This window comes from Myotis daubentonii, chromosome 2 (genome assembly GCF_963259705.1).
Source record: "Myotis daubentonii chromosome 2, mMyoDau2.1, whole genome shotgun sequence".
NCBI classification, from domain to species: domain Eukaryota; kingdom Metazoa; phylum Chordata; class Mammalia; order Chiroptera; family Vespertilionidae; genus Myotis; species Myotis daubentonii.
The window spans coordinates 91,196,188-91,219,165 of NC_081841.1; the positions used below are offsets into that span (position 1 = coordinate 91,196,188).

Here is a 22,978-nt window from a genome sequence, read left to right on the forward strand (position 1 = left end):
ATGGCTCCAGGGGATCAAGGACCCAAGTTTCTACCTTGTTCTGTCATTCCCAGGGTATTGCCCCTATACCCATAGTCTAAGATGGCTCTCCGCTCTCCATCAGTAGTTGTTGCTCATATTTCCTTGGCCAGAATTGAACCACAGGAGCACATCTGGCTACAAGGGAAGCTGAGAAATGTGGTCTTTATTCTGCACAGCCATGTGTAGCAGCTATAAAAGTTGGGGTTTCCAAGTCTATAGAATAAGAGGAGATGGATATGGGGGGGGCATAAGAAGTCTGTGTCACAAGTGCCTAGTTTCTATTTAAGCTTACAATAACACTAAGGGTCAAGTCTGAATTGGCCCATTTAACACACGGGAAAAAGAGAGAGATTAAGTTACTCGCTAAAGGTCACACAGCTGGTACTTTGTGGAACTGGGTGTGGCTTTATTTTTATTTCTTTTGCATTTGCATTTAGTTTGCTGAGAAGTTCTAATACTAGGATATGGGTTGGGACTGCCACACCTCAGCAGTGTTTTATTGATTTCATCATACCAGGAAGGCACAGTATTTAGTTTGAAAGCAAGCTTACATTGAATTCTGTTCAAGGAATTCTGTGACATTTATTGAGCAATGGGCAGTACATTTGCGTGTTGCCCAATCAGAACTGGGAACCTAGACCAAGGAAATGTCATTCTTTTGTTTGATTCAGATTTCACCTAGATTCTAGTTAGGCTAGAAAATGTGCCTAAGATCTTTTTAATAAGAAGGAAATGCTTTAATAAAATATATGTTCTAACATCTTTTTCTGAGCCCAATAGTAAGACTATGGACTATTTCCAAATTATTAACTAAAAAGTAGCAAATTTTCTAGAAATGATTTTATTTTAAGGGGGAAAATGTAACATTGAAACCAGATGTTACTTTTCTACAACGCATAACAACCACCAGCATGTTACATGCAACAAAATTTGGCAGGAGAGCGACCCTTTTCTTTCACCCAGATCACAATTTCTAAGAGTTGGCATGTGCTGAAAACAAAATTGCAAAAGGGAAACCTGTTTCCTGAAAGTTCACAGCTGACATATTCAAGCTCGTGCTATATCAAAAGGGTCCACCACAGGAAAAGGCACATAATCATACCTGTTGTAGATTGTAGATCTTTGCCTTTGGAAATGTTATAGGTTGAAGTCATGGTTCAGGACCAAGGTCAAGATTAGGGTAAGGCAAGTGAGGCATTCACTTCTGGCAGCAAAATTGGGGGCTGCCAAAAAATGTAGTAATCAAGATAAACAATATTTTAATGTAAAAGTTAAAAATGAAAATAAAATCATGATGAGCAAATATCAAATCTATAGATATAAAAGCCTAAGCGACTGTTATGACGGAATGACCGGAACAACCAGTCGCTATGACACACACTGACCACCAGGTGGCAGATGCTCGACGCAGGAGCTGTCCCCTGGGGGTCAGTGCACTTCTACAGCGGGAGCGCCACTCCCCCAGAAGCCAGGCTCAAGGCTGGCAAGCACAGCAGGTCACATAAGGTGACCATGGCAGCGCTAAGGAGCTAAGGTGTGAGCAGCGAGCAGTAAGGAACGAGTGGCTAAGAGCAAGCGGTGAGTGGTTAAGAGCGCTAGCACTGAGCCTGGCTCAGGCTCCTCCCCGGCCACCTGCTGCTTTGTGCACTGCTACATACCCTGAGGGGTCCCGGATTGCGAGAGGGTGCATTCCAGGCTGAGGGACCCCAACTGCTACAGGAATCCATGCACTGGGCCTCTAGTTTTAAAATAAAGACAGGCTCTTGTTGGTGTTGCCACATTGCATTGTTGAGTGATGGGGAACAGTCATTTCCATTCAAGCCCAGATGCCTGGCCCCTGAGGTCTTCAAATACCCTGCTAGGCAGGTTTATGAAGTTTAACAATGTGCACAAACAGATTGGGCAATATGGGGCTTTATCTATTGTTACGTGTTTATACATGTCATTTGATTATAGAGCTTTTACTAGTATTACTTTTTCTCACTTAGTTCAAAATGTTTGGGGGATATTTTGACGAGCATTTATAGAAGTGCACACCTTTCCTTTGTCTCAGGCTCCATCAGGGCTCCACAGGCCATTGGTTAGGACCCCTGGGAACTTGTTCTTCATGCTGGACAAGCCATTGCTGAGGAGATCCAAACTCCTGGGAGACCTAAAAGTGATGGTTCCTTCTCTGGGCTAAACACATGACTGCTTGCCCTTCAGTCACCATGCCCAAATACACTTACTCTTTTTGCAAAGATGGGAATCTTTGAGATGCATTAATATCGTCTAACCCAGGCTGGAAATCCCCCACTCCCTCTCTCCCCAACCCTTCCCCTCATAAATTAGTTCCTTCTTTTTCTTTCCCTTTTAAATCTTATTCTTACTTATAAGTGTGCATGCTTGTGTTTATTTCACACCTTTCTCGTCTGTTAGGCTGCAGGCTACATGAGTTCAGGGAGTGCGTCTGGCTGGCTCATCACCTGCCCCCAGGACCTAGCACAGTGGCTACACAGTGTAGAGGGCTCATAGAGACTTTTTGATAAGTGAATTTATAAGTGGTTTATCTGCAGTGTCCAATTCTAAGAAAACCTTCTGGTGCTTAATGAATGCTATTGGTAATAATGCTACAGGATTAAAAAAAATTATTGTTGTGAGTATTGCAAATGTCCCTCTTTCCCCCCAACCCCCCACTACCTCCCACATCTGGATCCCACCCCGCCCCAGGCCTTCACCGACTCTATTGTCTGTGTCCATAGGTAATGCATAAATGCATATAAATTCTTTGGTTAATCTCTTCCTGCCACCCCTCCCCGCTTCCCTCTGAGATTCGTCGGCCTGTTCCATGTTTCCATGCCTCTGATTTTATTTTATTCACCAGTTTATTTTGTTCATTAGACTTCTTGTTTATTTTGAATTTTAGATGCAATTATTGATAGATATGTATTTATTGCCATCTTATTGTTTATATTTTTATCTTTTTCTTACTCTTTTTCCTCTTCTTAAAGATCAATAAGAATACTTTTAAAAAGATAAACCAGTATTTACTGAGCATCCTTTACAGATCAAAAGTTTGGATCGATGCTCTCTATTGTACCTCTTTGATCTTACAGCATTTTCTGGGAGGTAGGTAATATAATCCTCATCTAGTTAACTGAGATTTAAAGAAATTAGAAGCTTGCCTATAGGATCACCACTTAAGCCCAAGAGCTTGGGGTTCAGGGATGGCACTTTCCAGAGCCTGTGCTGGTTCCATCAAACCCACGTTTCCCCAGGAATGGGAGGCGTCTCACCGGAGAATGAGAGATGATTTATTGTGGCATAGGCGAGGATGTTAGCATTAAACAAGACATCACATTGTAAGAAATAATATTAAAAATTGCCAATGCTTTTATTACCCTTACTATATGCCAGGCACTGCAACCCCACTGCAGTGCCTGGTGTGTCCCCAGACACACTTGGAAAAGGTGACCAGCTCGAGGTCCCAAGTGGAAATATCTGAGGGTAGAATAATCATAAGAGTGAATATACTCAAATTAATTTATTTAATCCTCATAACAGCCCTGCAGGGGGACTCTCTGAGTCTCAGAGAGTGAAGATACTTCCAGGAGGTCACTCAGTAAGAGAGGTAAAGCCAGGCAGGCTATCTTCAGTGCTGGCACTTCTCATCACCATGTGGTATGCAAAAGGTGAAGCAGTGGGAGCCTTGAGGCTTGGGTCTAGGTTTCACTGTGCCGCTAACCAGCTATCGGTCTCACTGTGCCGCTAACTAGCTATGGGTCTCACTGTGCCGCTAACTAGCTATATGTCCTTGAGCAAGTCACATACTCTCTTTATGTCTTATTTTCATCATCTGCGACTAAGCAGCTTCAAAGGAGTCTATCATGATGATTGTTCCAAGGTCAAGAGAATAACAAAGAAGAGAGTGTGCTTCTGTCTACAAGATACAGTGGCCACATATGTGGAGCCTGGGGATCCAGAGATGCTGAGATAATACTTCTCATCATCATCATCATCATTATCATCATCATCTCACAACTGGTGCTTTGTATACATTATCGGTGATCCTTACAAACAACCCTGAAAGGTAAACATGTGTGGTAAACATCTGTTTAGTCTGCCTGGCATCTCTCCATTTTCTGGGGGGAAAACACCTACCTTTTTTGAGGATTACCACTCTAACACCTGCAACATGTGCTTCTACTGAGATCTCTCTCTCTTTCTAGTGTTCCATTTCTAATGCTGAGAGCCACTCAATTTTTAGAACTTCACGGGGGTTCTCACAGGTCTGTGAGGGTGGTGGTGTTACTCCATTTTATAGACAAGAAAACTGAGGCTTAGCAGGGGATTAGTAATTTGCTTGAAACCACCTAACTAGAAAGCAATTCAAACCCAGGTCTGACACCAAAACAGGTGTTCTCTATCCTGCATCTTTAAACCATAGACTTCTAAGGTTATCAGCTCTCTTAGTCCGGGACGAATTCTCTCCAGGGAAGTGCCCTCATGCCCCAGAGAAATGGGCTTCTGGCTAGTCATCACCGTAGGTCTTCAGTGGACACAGCAGAGACTCCAGTGAGGACCCCTGCTATGCAAATTCTGCTTATATTTATATACCTTTTCTAATTAAGAAATAAATTGTCAAGATGTGATTGTTGCTTTGAAGATTGTGTTATTAAACCAAATTTTATACCATCAGACACAGAAACCAGAGCTACATACTGCTTGCCGAAAAGTACTCGAAACCCTCTTTCATTACAATATGTTATTGGATGCCTTGGGAGTTATTTTATTCTGATTCTGTTTCAGCATAGCTTACTTGATTTCTGAGTCTCCCAAATACAGCATTGCCAAATGAATGTAGAAATAAACCAAAATCATCGTAACAAATTTTATTGAATTCAATAAAATTTGTTACGATGATCAATGCTGTTATGCGTAAATTGGATAAAGCTTGCTTTGGGATTCCGTTTCTATCAATTGCTTCCCTTTTTCATTTTCCACAAAGGAGTTCTAGTTCAGCTTGCTTCTCTGCTTTCTTTACAAGTCCTCTCTCTGTTCACAGAACTGGTTCGCTTGACCTCAGGCCCCATCCACTAATTGTACTTTTGGCTCAGTGCCCATCAGAGCTGTCATTTCTGGCTGCAGACAGCTCCAGCGAATGTTGTCCTTTGATCTCAAGAGATGAGAGAAGTTACCTTGGGAGCATTCCCTACCTCATTGGGTTGTTGTGAAGTCAACGTAGAGGATGCATCGAAAATGCGGGCATGGTCCCTGACCTATGAGTCTCAGTCACAGCCAGCCCATTTCCCGTTCACAAAAACTCCCCAGCTATTTCCCCTGCCACTCTCTCTCAGCCAGGGCTCTGCTTCCCCTGCCTGAAATCCAGCCCCTCCCCAATAGCTAGGTTGCACTTTTTTTTAGGGTACCCACGTACCTCTCCGTTGTAGCACCAATCACAGTGCCACTATACATTTTTTTCTGTGATGGTCTTATGGTTGCCTGCTGCCTCTACCAGACTCCATGGGCTCTGTAGGCTCTGTCGAGCCACTCAGATCTGCCTTCAGTGCTGAAGGCTGTTTTGCTTCAGCGGCTGGAAGTGTGGCCCTAAGCTGCCAGCACCCTTGGCCTCGAGCTGCCCCATAAGGCCACATCCCCATGTAGATGATTGATCTACATGGGAGTGTGAATGCCTGGCCTTCTTATTCACCTGGGGATAGCTCTGAAAACTCACTCCTGCGACTGCCTTTTCTTCCCTGGGTGCTATCTCAAAAGCACTCTCTAATAGAGTTCATGCATTCTCATCTCTGTCTCAGAGTCAGCTTCCTGGGGAACAGAACAGGTGATAAGGTGCTGTCAATAAAGATAGGGGTTCTAATGCTTTTGCCAACTGTGTGTATTCTCAGAGCCTCTTATAGTCCCCGATACCAGTCAGATCTCAGTTAATGTTTGTAGAAAGAATGAAAAATCGTGCATAAGTGATAGCAATGTCATTGGTAATTCCTGTTTTATGTCTTACCCTCTCACCTTCCTTCAAAGGGCCTATAACTTTTACACTGGAATTTCTTGGGTTTCTATCCAGGCATCTAGTTTCTTCGTCCTCATTCCCCTCATTTTTTCACTTTCCCTGTTCCTCTTCCTCCTCCCTTCTCCCTTTCTAAAGCCTTGGGAAGCAGCTGGATGAGCTCAGAGGCTGTAGCTTCCTTTCTCTCAGGAGCCCTATGAGCAAAGGCAATGCCAAGGCACAGAGGAAATCAATACTTGAGGCTCTGCTAATTGCTTGATGGTCAGAAGGTATTTTCTCATTTTGAATGAGAAGAAAGGGCCTTTTAAAACAACAAAGCTCTTGTATAAAAAGAAAAAAGCTCACATTTTGAGTCCACAAAAATGGCCTCTTTGTTATTAATTTCTCGCCCTCATGTAAGGCCCAGGCAGTCAGTGCTTCATTTTCTGCAGTCCAGTTGCTTTGTTTTGATTTGGGCTCCTTCTGCCTCTTGTAGAAAAAATAGCGGATTCAAGCTAGAAGGTGGGGTTTGAGACCCAGCTCCCCTGCTTTCATTTCTGGGAACTGCCTCTGAGCCCCCGGCCCTGTCTGTGAGGCGGACATTGGCTGGTTGTGAGGTGGACAACTCACAGAGCTGGGTTTTGAGAAGCTCAAGTGAGACAATGGATAGAAACAAGCTTTGAAAATTGCAACAGAGAAATTATCATTGTCACTGTCATTGCCACTTCATCTTCAGTGAAACCCAGCTTGACAGTTAAAGCTGGTATATAAAAAAATAGAATGCACTTCAAAGCCAAATACTAAAGTTTTTTTTTTTAAAAAAATATTCCTCATTTGCATGTTTGGCAGAGTCCCTAATAGTCCACGTGATGAAAAATGGCCTGTCCTTGGAGTGGACTGAGGATGTCGGACTTCTTTGTAAATCAGCCATTTTTTCATTAACTCGTGACAGATTTGGAAGCCGCCTGTTCTCTAGACCAGGGTTTTAGGTTGATCAGGTAGATGTGATTCCGCAGCTCAGTTAGCACATTTTTCTCTTCCGAGGCAGCCCTGGCTTTCAGATGCATCTCTTCTCTGAGGATTAACGCAGTTAGGAATCACCGCCTACCCTTGGGACTGGGTGTGTCAGGATCCATGACTTCCTTTGTGTAAAGCAATTTTCTGTAAAATAGAGGACTTTTTCCCCCTGCAGAAGGCAGATGGATGAAGCTTCTGGAGCAGCCGGCAGAGGGTCCCCGGTCAGCCCCTTTAACGCCAGCACATTGTTAAATCCTTGTAATATCAGGGCAGCAGAGATTTTGAGTTATTTTTCAATCAGATGTGAAGTGTGGTCAAATTTTCAGCAGAGACTTATAGATCACCTGTAAGCATTTTGGGGACAGGGACCTGCTTTTTAAAAGTCTTTGTCCCGGGTGCAGTCATTTTTCTAAAGAATGGGTTTTATATTTCATGTGGAACAAGATGAAGTATGAATAAACAGACATACAAACACAAAAATGACAGAAGCAAGTAGACAGATGCTGTGCATGCAATCCTCCCTCTATCATTAAACTGACATGATTTCAGACTTCTTGAAGTCAGCCTTATGCCCTCTGACCCCACACAATACTGGTAGATCTTTTGTACATATGATGTTGTGTTACTCTCCTGCCTAAAATCTTTCAGTGGCACCAGTGCCTCTATGATGAAATCCAGTCTTCAATCAGGCCTGGCCTTGCCCCTTGTCATTGTCCCATTTAAATTCCGAATGGCAGCCACTTGCAACAAATTGCAATGTCTTAGTTGGGTGCAGGCCTTAGTTGGGTGCGTGGTGAATACTCTCTCTGCTTTTCTCGCCTGGCTTAGTTCCTCGCTTTCTCTTTCCAGGTCCTGTCCAGGATCTACTTAGGGACAATTTCCCTAACTATCCTCCCTTTGCCTCATGACCTACAGCCTATCCCACACTGGGTTAGCTGCCCATCATCCGAGCCTCCTTATCATCTTGACATTCTGAATTGTTCATCAGTTTCCTTGTCTGTGCCCATCTTAAGATCATTGTTCACCATTCATTCCCAGAGCCTAGTTTAATGGTTGGGATACTGTTGCCTCCCTTAACCAGAGGGGATATGTTCCAAGACCCCCAGTAGATGCCCGAAACTGCAGGTAGTATCAAACTCTCTATATAAATGTTTTTCCCTATGCACACATACCTTTCCTCTTAAAGGATGTACTTTATGGCTTCTCTGGGGCATATCAGAATTGCCAGCATCACTACTCTTGTGTTTTAGAGCCATCATTAAGTATAATAAGGGTCATTTGAACATAAGCACTGCGATACCACGACAGTCGATCTGATAACCCAGATGGCTCCTTAGTGACTAATGGGTAGAGAGTCTACAGCATGGACACGCCGGACGAAGGGATGATTCATGTTTTGGGTGGGCCAGAGATTTCATCACGCTACTCAGAACAGCGTGCAATTTAAAACTTATGAATTGTTTACTTATGGAATTTTTCATTTACTATTTTTGGATCATGGTTGACCGCAGGTAACAGATACTGTGGATAAGGGGTACTGCTTTAGAGGAAGTGATTAATAATTGTTGGTTGAATTAATCAGTAAATGGCTGATTCAGATTCCCCACCTCCCTCTCCATTGGCACCAGCCTCTCTAGATGTTTCTCTATGGCAGGGGTGGGGAACCATTTTTCTGGAAGGGCCATATGGGTATTTATATAACACCATTTGCAGGCCATACAAAATTATCAACTTAAAAATTAGCCTGCTATACTTGGTCAAACATTTAATTAACTCACCACGAATACCTTGGCAGGGCCAGGCCAAATGATTCCACGGGCCTGACGTTCCCCGGCACTGCTATGGGGTCACTGGGCAGGGGTCCTGTAGAGTGGACGGGGAAGGTCTGTATCTATGGTGGGATTTGCCTCTCCCAAATAGCTGATTATATAGGTGGTTATGTCTCTACTGCTCCTCATTTTAATTGGATTAGGTTATCCACTGAAAGGTGAAAACATTGCATATCATTCTCACAAGAAGTTAGGTAGTGTTAAGGTAGAAGGAATCTTAGAGGTTCTAGGGTCTATCCCTCTCATTTTGCAGGTGAGAAACCAGGCCTGGGGTGGAAAGATTTGCCAAGCTCTCACGATCAGTTAATGGCTGAAGAGGACACTTTTGCTTTTGTCTGCCTTAGCCCCTTTGGGGAACCATCCTTTCCCCTCCTGAGTCCCAGCATTTTAGGTGATGCTGACTTCACTTCCAAATGCAAGATGAGCCTGTGAACTATGTCTAACCAATCAGAGCATCAGGGCATGTGTTCCTAGGAAGCCAATCAAAGCTAACGAGACTTGCCCAGCTGGTGTGGCTCAGTGGATTGAGCATAATCCCATGCACCAAGAGGTCACTGGTTTGATTCCTGGTAAGGCCATATGCCTGGGTTGGGAGCTCCATCCCTAGTAGGGGGCATGCAAGAGGCAGTCGATTATTGTTTCTCTCTCATCATCTATGTTTGTATCTCTCTTTCCCTCTTACTTCCTCTCTCTAAAATCAATAAAAACATATTTTAAAAAAAGCTAATGAGACTTGTTTCAGGATGTTGGAATAGAGAAGTTCATATGTGCTATTTGGGTTGCTGAGAAGATAGGACTGTTGGCAGCCATCTCGTCACCCTGGGTGGAGAGCCAAGGAAAGCAGTGCCAAGAGATGGAGAGAGTGAGTCTGTCCCAATGTCATCACTGAAGATGCTGATACAGCTGTGTCTGATCCCTGGATTCTTTTGTTTGGTTTTTGCTTAAGTTTAATTCTGTCACTTTCAACTAATTAACCTGTTAATATAATGTTAGAACTAGAACCAGGCCTGTTAACTGCCAAATGCAGTGCTCTTTCAACTAAATCACACTGGGCATTCCTCTGATTAACCTGATGCCACCCATTGTCACAGCAAGCAGAACTGGGAAAGAATGGAGACAAGGGGAGGGGGATGGGGGGAGGTATGCGCTTCCAGAGGGAAGCACTGGGGACCAGTGCAGATATGAGGTCACTAGGGTGATGGGAGGGGTTAGGAGTGAAGTAAACAAGAGAGTACATTAAAACCAAAATTTGCCTGCTTCCCTGTTTTGACTCTGGCAGTCGAATGAATAACGACTGGTGAGTGAAGGTTGGGCTGTACATGTGACTAGATGTAGATTCAGCTGGACTTTTCTTCTAGATTAATGACAACACCTTCTGGCCTGGACCTGGGAAAGTTGCTGGGGCACAGACTGGAAAAGTGAGGACAAACGTCAAGACATTTGGTCCTAGCGTCTCGTGACTCACCTAATGTGTGGGAAAGTATGCTGCAGAATAGCCGCGGCCACAATGAATAAACATTCGTCGTATTCAGCACTACTCACGCAGCTTTGCGGGGGCCATGTCCATCGATGGAGGTCCAGGGAAACAATGGCATCACTGAGATATGCTAATGGGAGTGCTCCATGCTTCGGGCATAATTGGGTTTCTAGTCTTCATCACGGTGCCCAGGAAGCATGAACTGAAACTGAGGCCTGTCCCTAGTGGGAACGCCATCCTGCCCACACACCAAGATGGGATTTTTAGTGGTCAGCTTCCTCTCAGTTCTCCATTCAGAAGTTCAAAAACAAGCAGCACTAACTGTGCTGTAAGAAGCCAGGATGATGGTTACATTAGGGGGTGGGGTAGCGAGTGACTTAGAGAATTTGAGAAGGGTTCCTAGAGTGTTGGGTTCTTACAGTGTGGGCTGGTTATGTGGAGATGCTCACTGTGAAAATGTACTTAGCTATGTGCTTATGAGTGGTATACTCTTCTATATGTGCCTTATTTCAATAAAAAACATTACATATGTGCAATGCTGTCATTGTAGGCAATCATTTGGCATTGTTGAGGTCTTAGAAACAAAATGAAAGGGGGGGCACTGAATTATGTGATAATACTATTCTAAGGTTGGTATACAGATGATCCAGAATATGTCCATATTAATTGTGAAATATATAACCATCAAAATGAAAATATATTTTAAAAATATAGTAGATTGCTCACTATCTTTTAGGGGTCTAGGATACTAGTTGTAAAAACTGAAATATTATGGTTCCTCAGAATCATCATGTAAATGGATCTCAAATCTATTCATATCTCCCCACTTCCACTGCTCACATTCTAGTTCAGGCCACCAGTGACTCTGGCCTGGACCTTGGCAATCACCTCCCACTCTTGCCTAATGTATGATCCACTGCCCACAAACTAGAAGACTAGGTTCAAAATATGGCTTGAATTACTCCCCAGTCTGAAGTCCTTCAAAGACTTCCTAATAGTCTTTGTCTTAAAGTCCAGATCCCCTTCCATGGCCCACCATACTCAGCATTGGCTGGTCCTCCTGCCTCTCTGACCATCCTCCCACCACTCTCCCCGCAGCTCACCAGTTTCCAGTCCCACTGGACTCTTTTTATTCTTTCAACACCCCAGGCTTGTCCACGCCTTGAATCTTTACATATGCATTTCTGCTTGAACTAGGGGTCTTCCAGATCTTTGGATTGCTGGCTTCCCCTCAGCTTGTAGGTCTCAGTTCAAATGTCATTTCCTCAAGTAGCTTTTCCCAGCCACTCTTTATCACATTGATACTGTTGTAATAACCTGATTATTATTTAACAGAAAAGAAGTGAAAGGAAAGACTAGGTATAGGCATGTCATTTATACCACTTTGCCAAAAAGCCACATTTAACATTCTCCCAGTCTAGTCCCTACTGATTGATGGGGAAGGGAGGAGACAAAGGCAGTTTAGATGCATGCCGAGTAACGTCTGAGTGACATGGGAGGCTAATTGCCCGTCAGTCACACTTGAAAATGAGTTAGTGGCCAGGGTGGGTGAAATCAAAATATATAAACTTCCAAACAGAGGAAGTTCACTCTGTCTTGGCCCCAGGGTGCTGGGCCCTCTTGGGACTCCTCTGCAGGGGCTGCCCTCCCCTGTGCTCGCCTGGCGCTCGGTCATGTTGGACTCCACACATGAACTGGTGGGCTTAAATCTGGTCTGAATGCTGAACCACACCCGGCTGCAACGTGGAACAGAAGCTCTGGACACTGGCCCTGTTTCTGACTTCGCTGAGCTCCCAGCTGCCCCCTTTCCAGGACTGGCTTAAGGGGCAGGAGACTTTGGAACCCAAGAGATGTCACTTTGCACAAATAAAGTCTCCTTCCACATTCCATCCTTCCGTGTGAGTCTTAGAAAGTTCATTTTCTGAAGATATCACAAGGACCTTATTCCCACTCGTGTCTGGGAAGTCTGTCCCTTAAATCCTTCCGGCATCAACATCACCTTTCTTTCTTTTGTTCATAGTACTCAAGCTATTTTGTTTCTGTAATTATTTATCAGAATGTAGGCCCCATGATGAAGGATTTGTCTGTCTTCTTCATCACTTATATCGGTAAGTATCCCAGTAAGCGGCAAATGGCATACTCAAAAGAGTTTAACTGAAAGGAATTTAACAAAAAGGCAGTGTACAGAAATGTGGGCTGGTGAAGAAAATCAATAAGGCGTGGCTAGGCCCCAGGGAAAGCAACCCCCACCACAGGCCTGACGGGGCAAGAGGAGAGAGCTGTGTCCCACACTCAGCGAGAGCTGTGCTGTGGAAGGGCTGCGCCCACACCTGTGACAAGTCAGGGAAGAAGTGGAGAGGGAGATAAACCGCCCAACTTCTTTCTCCACTTACCCTCAGATTTCCTGCCAGTGTTGCCTGGCCAAACTCAACTGGAAACTAGAGAGCAAGGGAGCCTGGGAGATGCAGTCTATGGTAGTCAGCCTCCTGGGAGCACCGAACAGGGAGGGGAAGAATGTGGAGTGGAACTGGATGGGAATAAATGGGCAAGAACCAGTCTCATGCCAGGCACATGGTAGGTGCTCAGCACATGCTGATTGAATGAGTAAATGGATGACGGACTGACGGAATGGATAGATGAACAAAGAAAGCCGAAGATAAAGAGAAAGGGATATAGAAAGAATGAACATTGGATAAGTTCCTACTATGGGCCAGGCATCTTACATAAATGATCTTGTTCAAATCCACGTAGAAATCCTATGAGATCCATTGCTGTTCCCACAACCTGAGCCCTCAGAGGTTAACATATCTCATTCAGGAGAAATCATGGAGCCAGGATTCCAGCTCAGGTCCTGACTCTTAACACTGTGTCACATTAAACACACCTTGCACGTTTCCACATCTACATTAGCCCACACTCTGCATCCCTTCCCACTGGGAATGCCCTCTGGCCTGCCAAAAACCCAGTAAACTTCCGGTTCTGCTCCCACTGCTCCTCTCACAGCCTGCCCTGGGTCACCATAGCCAGAAGCCATCTTCCTCTCCTCTGAATATTATACTAACTGTTACATACCATTCACATACCATCTAATTTCTTTATAATGTAATTATTGAGAGCATCTCATCTCCTTATAAATATTTTGAAAGCTCTTGGAAGCAGGATCTGTTGTTTATTTCTTGTCATTAGTTTGATAGCACTTAGTAGGTAATCAATAATTATTTGTTGGTGTGTCTATTTACTTGTATTACATGAGTCATTTTTAATGTCACTTAAGAAAAATTTACTTAAATAAGTGTTTTTTTTTACGACTATTGTATAAAAAACTTATTCCTTTCTCATTTAATATTGGATCTTAACTGTTTTTCTATTATACAATCTTTGTTTTCAAAGGCAATCTAGTAGTCAATCCTATGGATATACCAAAATTTACTTCCCTATTGCTGGATATTTAAATGTATGTCTTTTCCTTACTCCTCCCCCTCAACCCCACCTCCCCGCATACCAACGTTGTTACAAATATTTTTGGAATTGCATTTCTCTCAATGGAAACATTTCTGTAAGAGCCCATGTTTAGTTAAGACTGATTAAACACTACAGTTGTTAATTACACTAAATGGATTTAGTTTTGAGACTCTAATTTATTTTGTAATCCATTTTGGGATTGACTCTTAGGGAAGAGCCAAAATAACAGTGTCTCCTGCCATATGCAGATGCAGGAATACCTAAGGGAAGCCAGTCCAGCATCCACCCAGCACCCATCCACCCAGCACCCATCCACCCAGCACCCATCCACCCAGCACCCATCCAGCCCACATTGCCCAGGAGCCCTGGTGGGGACTGTGGCAGTCACCACAGGAGGTTGGAGGCCTTCTCTGAAGATGTAACCTCACCGTCTTCAGTGCAGCCCTGCTTGGTGGCCAAGAAGCTGAGCACAGATGTCATCACAGCTGCTCTACCTTTGATCCAAAGCCGTATAGATTCCACTTATTGTGCTACTGACCACCTGTCTGGATATTATAGCAGCTTTGGAGGCACCAAACTGAAATGACAACTTTCATTAGTATCTAAAGTAGCAAACCGTTCTCCTTAACATCAGCAATTTCCCAATTCTACTTCTGAAATTGCCTCAAAGCATGGAGGGGGTGTGAGAAGGGAAGTTATATAGACTGAGTATCTATTATGAATCAGAAATTTGTGCTGTAGGTTATACAAGCATAATGCATTGACTAAGAGTAGTGAAATCTGAAACCAGTTTACCGGGGTCTGGGTTCAAATCCCTGCTCCACTTTGTCATGCTTGTGTGACCAGGCAAATTTAACTTCTCTTTTTCTTACTATCTTTATCTGTACAGTGAAAGTAATAAGTACACCTCCCCTTAAGGCTATTATAAGACCTGGTTACATGCGAGGACTAGATTGGTAAAGCAAGCAGAATGCCTGGCACATATTAAGGGCTATGTGAGTGTTTGCTATTATTATTATTACTGATCTTTTTAAAACTCATTTAGTTTAGCCCTAACTGGTTTGGCTCAGTGGATAGAGCGTCAGCCTGAAGACTCAAGGGTCCCAGGTTCGATTCCAGTCAAGGGCATGTACCTTGCTTGCGGGCGTATCCCTAGTAGGGGCTGTGCAGGAGGCAACTGATAGATGTTTCTCTCTCATTGATGTTTCTAACTCTCTATCCCTCTCCCTTCCTCTCTGTAAAAAATCAATAAAATATATTTTTTAAAAAAACCGAAACTCATTTAGTTTAGTTCTCACAACAACTGTCTGAGGTAGACCAGGGATTGAAAATGGTCAGCTTATGGGCTGAACTTGGTTTCCAGATATGTTTTGGCCTGCACATGTTTCTTTAATCTGAGCCAACATTTTAGAATCTGGAGTTCTATATAAAAATCTGGATTCCTGGCTCTTCTTGAAAAGTCCTCATCTGGCAGCAAGCAGAGGGATCTAAGTGCTGCCGATTCTTTAGATGAGGAACGCACGTTGGCGGTGTGCTGATACAGTGGCGTGACTTCAGTGGTGAGTGAGAAAACCCGACGAATAGTTGCCTCAGGTAAGGATTTATTACCTCAGTGAAGAACTGCAAACTAGGGTTAATACAAGTGTCACAAACATGTCAAGGATGGCTGTCCTGCCACCGCTGATGTTTCTGCCTTTCCTCTCTGCCATCTTCAGCATGTAGCTATGAAGTTCCCCCTCAATTCTGCCTCCAAATGGCTCACAAGTCACATGCAGACAGACTAACGCATGTCCAGAGAGGATAGCTTGTTCTCCTGTTGGCCTCTTTTTCTTATAAAAGAAACTCTTTTTTAAAAAATGCCTACCTGACTTCCCACTGAGCTCGCAAGTGCCAAGACCAGCTCGTATGCCAATACTCCAGTTGCTAGGAGCCTCGGAAAGCATGTCTCCCAGTTCCCGATGCCTACAGGAGCGAAGAGGCAAGGCTGCTGAGCAGGCCACTGAGAAAGCCAGGCACATCTCACCCAGTAGTTGCTCAAGTGCTTACACCAGTTCCCTGACTTATTTAGCTACCTGTGGGCAACCAACGTGGTGATTTCCCACTTTACAGATAAACGGGAACTCTTAGAGAAAATATAATTTACCCAAGGTGATACAACTAACAAATGCCTAGAATGTCTGCCACACGTAAGCACTCAACAAATGATAGTTACAAATTCTCTGTCTTGTGGGAGGTTTGAGGCATGAAAATTTGGGCAGATTAAAAACAAATCAGTTTTAAGTTCTTTAGAAAGGAGCCTTAGCATAGGTTCACAATGGCATGATGTTTAGAGTTTGAAATTAAATTGGTGTATTTACTCCAGCTGGATGATTAACAGCATCAAGCAACATTTATGGTGTCTTCAGGTGCACAAGTAAGATGACAATTAAGATACTTTACAGGGATGTGGGCATGACTCTCTGGGTGCTCATCTCTCAAACAACTCCGGGGGAGGGCATTGTTTTTTTGTTTGTTTTGTTTTTTTATAAGAGAAGAACATGCCCATTGTGAATGTTGCAGTCATTAAAAATTGTTGGAATTTCTTAACAGGGCTTGCATGCCAGTCCAGAAACCAAGGGGGAAAGCGGTAGTGAGTAGTAGCTATGTAGGTAACGCTGCTTCTTATCCCATACCAAAGGCAGAACCCAAATCAAGCCCCAGCAAGAGGTGTCTTGGTGGAATCTTCTCGGGTTAGCAATGACAGCAGCCGGTGCTTCTTACTGTTCTTTTTCAACTGTATCTTATGAGCTCCCTTAGAACAAGAAGGTTGGAACCCCGTCCTTCACTAATTCCCTGTGATAACGTTTTAAAAACTCTCAGCAGCAAGTGAAGGTTTTCCCCACCTCTGATGTCTCTTTCAGTTCCCTTAACTGTTGGCATTTGCGCAGACTGGTTATTTCCCGTGCTGAATCATTTACTGACTATCTGACTATCTTCTGGGGGAGCCAAATAATTTTAAACATTCTCAGTGACTCATGTATTCTTACCAGTTCTTTTATTTTCTCTTATTTATTGATTTTTAGAAAGAGATGGAGAGAGAGAAAGAAAAAAAACACACATTGATTTGTTGTTCCATCTATTTATGCATTCATTATTGATTATGCATTGATTATTATATGTGCCCTAATGGGGGATTGAACCCACAACCTGGGAATATGGGGTTGACGCTCTACAATTGAGCTACCTGGCCTGGGCCCTTACCAGTTCTTTTCTTTTATTTTATTATTATTTTTTTTAAGAACACATAGTTTTCTTTAATTATTTTTTTTGGGGGGGGGGTCTAGGGACGCCACACTTCTACTCAATTAAGATAAACATTTTTATCAGCGCGGAGGTGTTTGTTTTTTTTTCTTATCGTGCCATGAATTCATAGGGAATGGGCTCCAGCAGCTCGGGCTCCTTTCCATGGGTTCTCACAGTGGCTTCTCTGGGTGGAGGAGGCTGACGCTTCAGTTAAACCCAGTGACCGTTCTCTTTGGCTTCCTTTTTCTGATCATTTCCCTTCACACGTTTCAGGAAGCTGTCTCGGCTCTTTTAGTGCTTAATATGCTCAATATGCACATTAACTCTCTTGGCAAGAATCTTGCCCTTAACTTGCTTGCTCACAACAATGCCCACCGCATGCTGGGTGGCACTGTAGACTCCTCCAGTTATGCCCTGTGACATGTGTGGGGCCTTCCTTTTTGAACAGTGCCCGTTCCCTTGATGTCCACAATATCACCTTCTTGTAGATCCACATGCATGTGGCCACAGGAACAGTTCCGTGTTTTCTAAAAAAGCCTAGAGAACATATAGTGGGGCCTCTCCTCTTTCCCTTGGTGTTAGCCATTTTGGCGAATTACTGGAAGATGGCGGTTCTGGCCGAAAGGCACCGGTTCTTTTATTTAATTTTTGTTGGTTCTCTCTCTCTCTCTCTCTCTCTCTCTCTCTCTCTCTCTCTCTCTCTCTCTCACACACACACACACACACACACACACACACACAAAGTAGGATGCTAAAAAGTTTCTACTTAGTCATATAATAGTCAATTTCCTTGACACGTTTCCAGAAGCTATTTGGCTTTAAAGTACATAATGAAATGAAAGACTGATTATTTAATTTTTAGCCAAATCCCAGGTTTAGCCAAGAGTGTTAAATTCAGATTTCAGCCCTACACAGCTAAGAATTCCTTGATGAAAAGAAATGCCATATCATTACCCTTTTGCCCATCAAATCAGTTGCTTTGCTACCTTCAACTGCTCTGGTATCAAATCCTGTGTCTGTAATCATACAGTAATGAGACTAACAGAGCCAGTTATACAATCCTAGTTTATTATTTTTAAAAAGCCCTGAAAATATAGGGTGCTCAGTAGCTAAGAGAAGAAACCTGGTGAAAGGCTCAATAGAAGTGAGAGGACGAAGGGTGGACACTCTGAGGAATACTTAGCCCAGCTGTCAGATTGTTCAACCAAAGGCTTGGCTCTTACAGCTTGAGATCATTGCTTCAGTCTTACTAGGGAGTATTTAAAGTAAAACGAGCCTCTTTCTGTTTATCCTACAGCTGCCATGTTGTTTTAACAATGTACTCCTTGAAAGCTTCTTAAGGTAATGTTGACCTTTGCTGAATGCAGACTATGCCAGGTCCTGACTCATTAGCATGGCACACCTCTGCAGCCTTATCTTGTTGACTTTCCTCCACCCCCACTCCCATCTTCCCACACACCTACAATCCAGGCATACCTCACTAATCACACAATTACCAAAGCTTTATGCTCTCAGCTTCTGATCACACTGTTCTTTTCCTGGAATGCCCTCCTGCACCTCATCTACTGGAGAAATACTTATCCTTCAACACCCCACTGTGAGAATAAACAAGTAATATTTTCTGTCAAAAAAGGGAATTTAGGCAGTGCCATTTTGGCCGGTGTGATTTGCAGCTCCCCTGGGGCCCACCATTTTATTTATGTATTTATTTATTTAAATATATTTTTATTGATTTTTAGAGAGGAAGGGAGAGGGATAGAGAGAAACTTCAATGATGAGAGAGAATTGATTGGCTGTCCCCTGCACGCTACCTACTGGGGATCGAGCCCACAACCCAGGCATGTGCCCTTGGCCAGAATTGAACCTGGGACCCTTCAGTCCACAGGCTGATGCTCCATCCACTGAGCCAAACTGGCTAGGGAGAGAGAGAGAGAGAGAGAGAGAGAGAGAGAGAGAATGATGGTAGTTTTGGGTTTTTCATAGATGCCCGTTTATCAAATTGAGAAAGTTCCTTTCTATTCCTAGTTCATAGAATGCTTTGTTTTGTTCTTTTATTCATGAAGAAGTGTTGGATTTTATTAAATGTTTTTCTGCATTTTGACATCTATGTTCATAAGGGGTATTGGTTTGTAGTTCTCTTTTGTTGTTTATATCCTTGTCTGGTTTTAGTTTCAGGGTCATACTGACCTCATAGAATGAATTGGGAAGTGTTCCTTCCTTTTCTATTTTTTGGAAGAGTTTGTAAAGAATTAGTATTAATTCTTTAAAAAATAATATGTAGAATTCTCCAGTGAAGTCATCTGCATTGAGGGGCCTTCTATGGGTAGCTTTTAAATTACTTATCATTTCAAAACATAGGTTTTATTATTATTCAGGTTGGATGAGGCTTTTAGAGCAGGAGCTGATTGCTATTGAAAAGCTAGTTTGTTACTCATAGTTCCCGTTTCCACACACAGGGAAATAACAGGTTGGTCAGGAGGCAAAGGGAGCAAGGGGGCAAGGAAAAATGTTGGCAAGAACTTTTTTTTCTGTGGAAGGCAGTATATGCAGGTTTCAAATTGTCTAATTTAAATAATTTCACCAGAATCTGGGCCATAGGGATTGTTCCAAGTTGCCTGGTACGCAGACCTGGGCTGATTAATTAGGGCAGGGGAATAATGGTCCAGATTATAAAATCCTGATAAGGGATGTAGTGCCCGTGTGGACTTTGGATTTGTTAGTTTGCATATGAGAGATTCAATCACAGGAAATTAGGAACTATTGCTAGGAACTGGCTAACCCTGGAAGGGGAAGTCTCTCCAGGGTCCACAAAAGCTCTAGATGTCTAAGCACCAGAAATGCAGACTATAAAAAGTCATAATTAATGCACAAATTCAATCTCTTTACTTGTTATAGGACTGTTTAGGTTTTCTGTTTCTTCTTGAACCGCTTTCAGTAATTTGTGTCTGTAGAAATTTGTCCATTTCATCTAGTTTATCTAAGTTGTTGGTATAGTATTTCCTGATAATTCTTTTTTTATTTTTCTAAGATTGGCAGCAATGTCCCCTTTTCACTCCTAATACTGATCATTTGAGTCTTCTCTCTTTTTTTCTTTTTCTTTTTTTAAATGCTTTATTATTATTACAATTTTAGCACTGAGGAAGCTTGGTGGTGAATATCTGGCCACTTGATGTTGTTTTGAAAAAGAGGTTAAGTTCAGACTCTCTTTCTGATAGAATGTAAAGTACTTCTACACGTGTTATCTGTAATTATTATGAAAGTAAATCTTAGTCACTAAAAGAGTATTCACTATCTGAACTTTCTTCTGCATTTTTTTCACCTTCGCCATCAGGCACTGGAGCATCTGGCCTCTCGAGAAGATCTGGGTTTAGTCCTTCTGATATCATTTTGTTTCTTATTGCCATCACTGGGACACCCACCTGAACCATTTTGAGATATCTGGCATATCTTGGATCCTTGGCTACAGTTAAGATATTTTCTGCTGTTACTTCACTTTCCTGTGGTCCAGATTCTTGTAAACTGTTCTGCTGTGATGGCTCTGAAGTGGTTTCATTTGTGACTCCAGTGACACTTACAGGGGAGACTTCAACTGTGACATCATCTAGGCCTGGGATAGATGACAACTTTGCATCTAAAATATTGAGAGTTGTTTCAATTTGCTGGATACGAAGAGCAAGGTCTGCCAGCTTCTCCTCACAGGCTGTGGAGAAGCGGTTGAGGAACTGTACAGTGTGCACCACAAACTGGTTTAGAAATGCCACCGTTCTTTTCTGTTGAATAGCTGGCACCTTGGTCAGGTCAATGCCTGACCCCATGAGAGGAAGCCTGTCCTCATCCATCTACTCAGCGGGCGGGGGACCCAGGCATCAACCACAAACCCTTCCCGCTGTGGTCCATCCCACCCCACAATAGTTTAGAACGTCTCCCCAAGTCCCCCTCTTTTTTTCTTTGACAATTTTTAAAATTTATTGCTTCATCCATGTTGTAGTTTTATTTAATCATATTGTATTTTAAATGTGCCACAAGAATTAAAATCTTAAAAGTATATAGCGAAGTCTCATGTAAGGCTAATAGCCATGCTCTAAATTTCGGTATTTTCTAAACCTACTTTGGAAACAAAGTTTAGTTGTATACAAAGGGATTCTCTTGAATAAGACAACGTGTGCCTGGGAAGAGTTAATTTCCAATGATTTTTAAAGAACAATTTGCCCTGGCCGGTTTGTCTCAGTGGATAGAGCGTCGACCTTCGGACCGAGGGGTCCTGGGTCCCATTCTGATCAGGGGCGCATACACGGGTTGTGGGCTCTATCTCCAGTGGGGGCATGCAGAAGGCAGGTGTTCAGTTATGTTTCTATCTCATCTCCCTCTCTCTTCCTCTAGTTCAGTGGTTCTCAACCTTCCTAATGCCGCGACCCTTTAATACAGTTCCTCATGTTGTGGTGACCCCCAATTTCATTGTTACAAATTGAACATAATTAAACCATAGTGATTAATCACAAAAACAATATGTAATTATATATATGTTTTTCCGATGGTCTTAGGCGACCCCTGTGAAAGGGTCGTTCGACCCCAAAGGGGTCGCGACCCACAGGTTGAGAACCGCTGCTCTAGTTAGCATTGGAGTTGTCAACAGGCCCCAAGCAAAGAATTCAAGGAAGATTACAATAGCAGCATGGTGCACACTTGGTCGGCCAGAGCCTTCTTGCCCTCAGGAGGCACGAGAGCCCCTACTCCTTGGCTGTGGCTCCCAGCGATCTGGCAGGACTGCGCTGCCCGCCCAAGCCCTCATGGGCTCGGCGCTGGTGCCTGCGTGCCCTCGGAGGGGGCAGCGAAGGTCTCCTCTTTTTTTTCTTGATCCGTCTAGCTCAGCGGTTCTCAACCTGTGGGTCGAGACCTCTTTGGGGGTCCAACGACCCTTTCACAGGGTCGCCTAAGATCATCGGAAAACACATATATAATTACATATTGTTTTTGTGATTAATCACTATGCTTTAATTATGTTCAATTTGTAACAATGAAAATACATCCTGCATATCAGATATTTACATTACGATTCATAATAGTAGCAAAATTACAGTTATGAAGTAACAATGAAAATAATTTTATGGTTGGAGGTCACCACGACATGAAGAACTGTATTAAAGGGTTGCGGCATTAGGAAGGTTGAGAACCACTGGTCTAGCTAAATGTTGGTCAATGTCATTGATGTTTTCAAAGAACTAACTTCTGGTTTTATTGATTTTTTCTCTATTGTTTTTCTTTTTTCTATTTTATTAATTTGCCACTGTAATCTTAATTATTTTCCTGCTTCTACTTGGTTTGGGTTTAGTTTGCTTTTCTTTTTCCAGTGTCTTAAGGTGTAAAGTTGGGTTATAGTTTGGGGATTCTTTTCCCCTTTTTAAAAAGCTGTTTACAGCTGTAAATTCCCTTCTAAGCACTGCTTTCACTAAATGCCATCAATGTTCAAATGCTGTACTTTCATTTTCATTCATCTCAAAATATTTTCTAATTTCCCTTATGATTATTTTCTTTGACTCACTTGTTATTTAGAAATGTGTAGTTTAATTTCCATGTATTTGTGAATTTGCCTACAATTTTTCTGTTATGGGTTTCTAATTTCATTACTAGAGTGCAACATTTGTGCACTGGGTGGGGGGTAGGGGTGTCCCTCAGCCCAGGCTGCACCCTGTTGCAGTCAGACATCCCCTGAGGGGTCCTTAGTGCTGCTGCAGAGGCGGGAGAGGCTCCTGCCACCTCCGGTGTGCTTGCCAGCCAAAAGCCTGGCTTTTGGCTGAGTGGAGCTCCCCCTGTGGGAGCACATTGACCACCAGGGGGCAGCTCCCGCGAACGGTCGTTCTGCCGTTGGGTTGATTTGCTTATTAGGGTTTTATTATATAGGATGGTCAG

At 43.1% G+C, this 22,978-nt stretch overlaps 2 protein-coding genes and 1 pseudogene across 5 annotated transcripts in view; 1 reads left to right on the plus strand and 2 right to left on the minus strand.

The window, feature by feature from the left end:
- SOCS2 (suppressor of cytokine signaling 2) overlaps positions 1 to 22,978 on the plus strand; it is a 66,670-nt gene that overhangs the window by 38,143 nt on the left and 5,549 nt on the right. For 3 of the 4 annotated variants that reach the window (XM_059683797.1, XM_059683798.1, XM_059683799.1), the window contains exon 4: positions 14,038 to 14,887. The exons of the other annotated variant lie outside the window; for it this stretch is intronic. In XM_059683797.1, coding sequence (XP_059539780.1) covers positions 14,038 to 14,211 — 174 coding nt within the window. In that variant the 3' untranslated portion in view covers positions 14,212 to 14,887. Of the gene's footprint in view, positions 1 to 14,037; positions 14,888 to 22,978 lie in introns of those variants that run through there. 4 annotated transcript variants of the gene reach the window in all.
- Positions 17,164 to 17,657, minus strand: LOC132226221 (large ribosomal subunit protein eL21-like; annotated as a pseudogene).
- LOC132228021 (WASH complex subunit 3-like) lies at positions 20,169 to 20,978 on the minus strand. The gene has a single exon (XM_059683796.1). It carries the CDS (start codon positions 20,908 to 20,910, stop codon positions 20,338 to 20,340), a length of 573 nt encoding a protein of 190 aa, XP_059539779.1. The 5' UTR covers positions 20,911 to 20,978; the 3' UTR covers positions 20,169 to 20,337.

Coding starts and splice junctions, on each gene's coding strand:
- LOC132228021 (XM_059683796.1), bottom strand. CDS start 20,910: ATGGATGAGGACAGGCTTCCTCTCATGGGGTCAGGCATTGACCTGACC.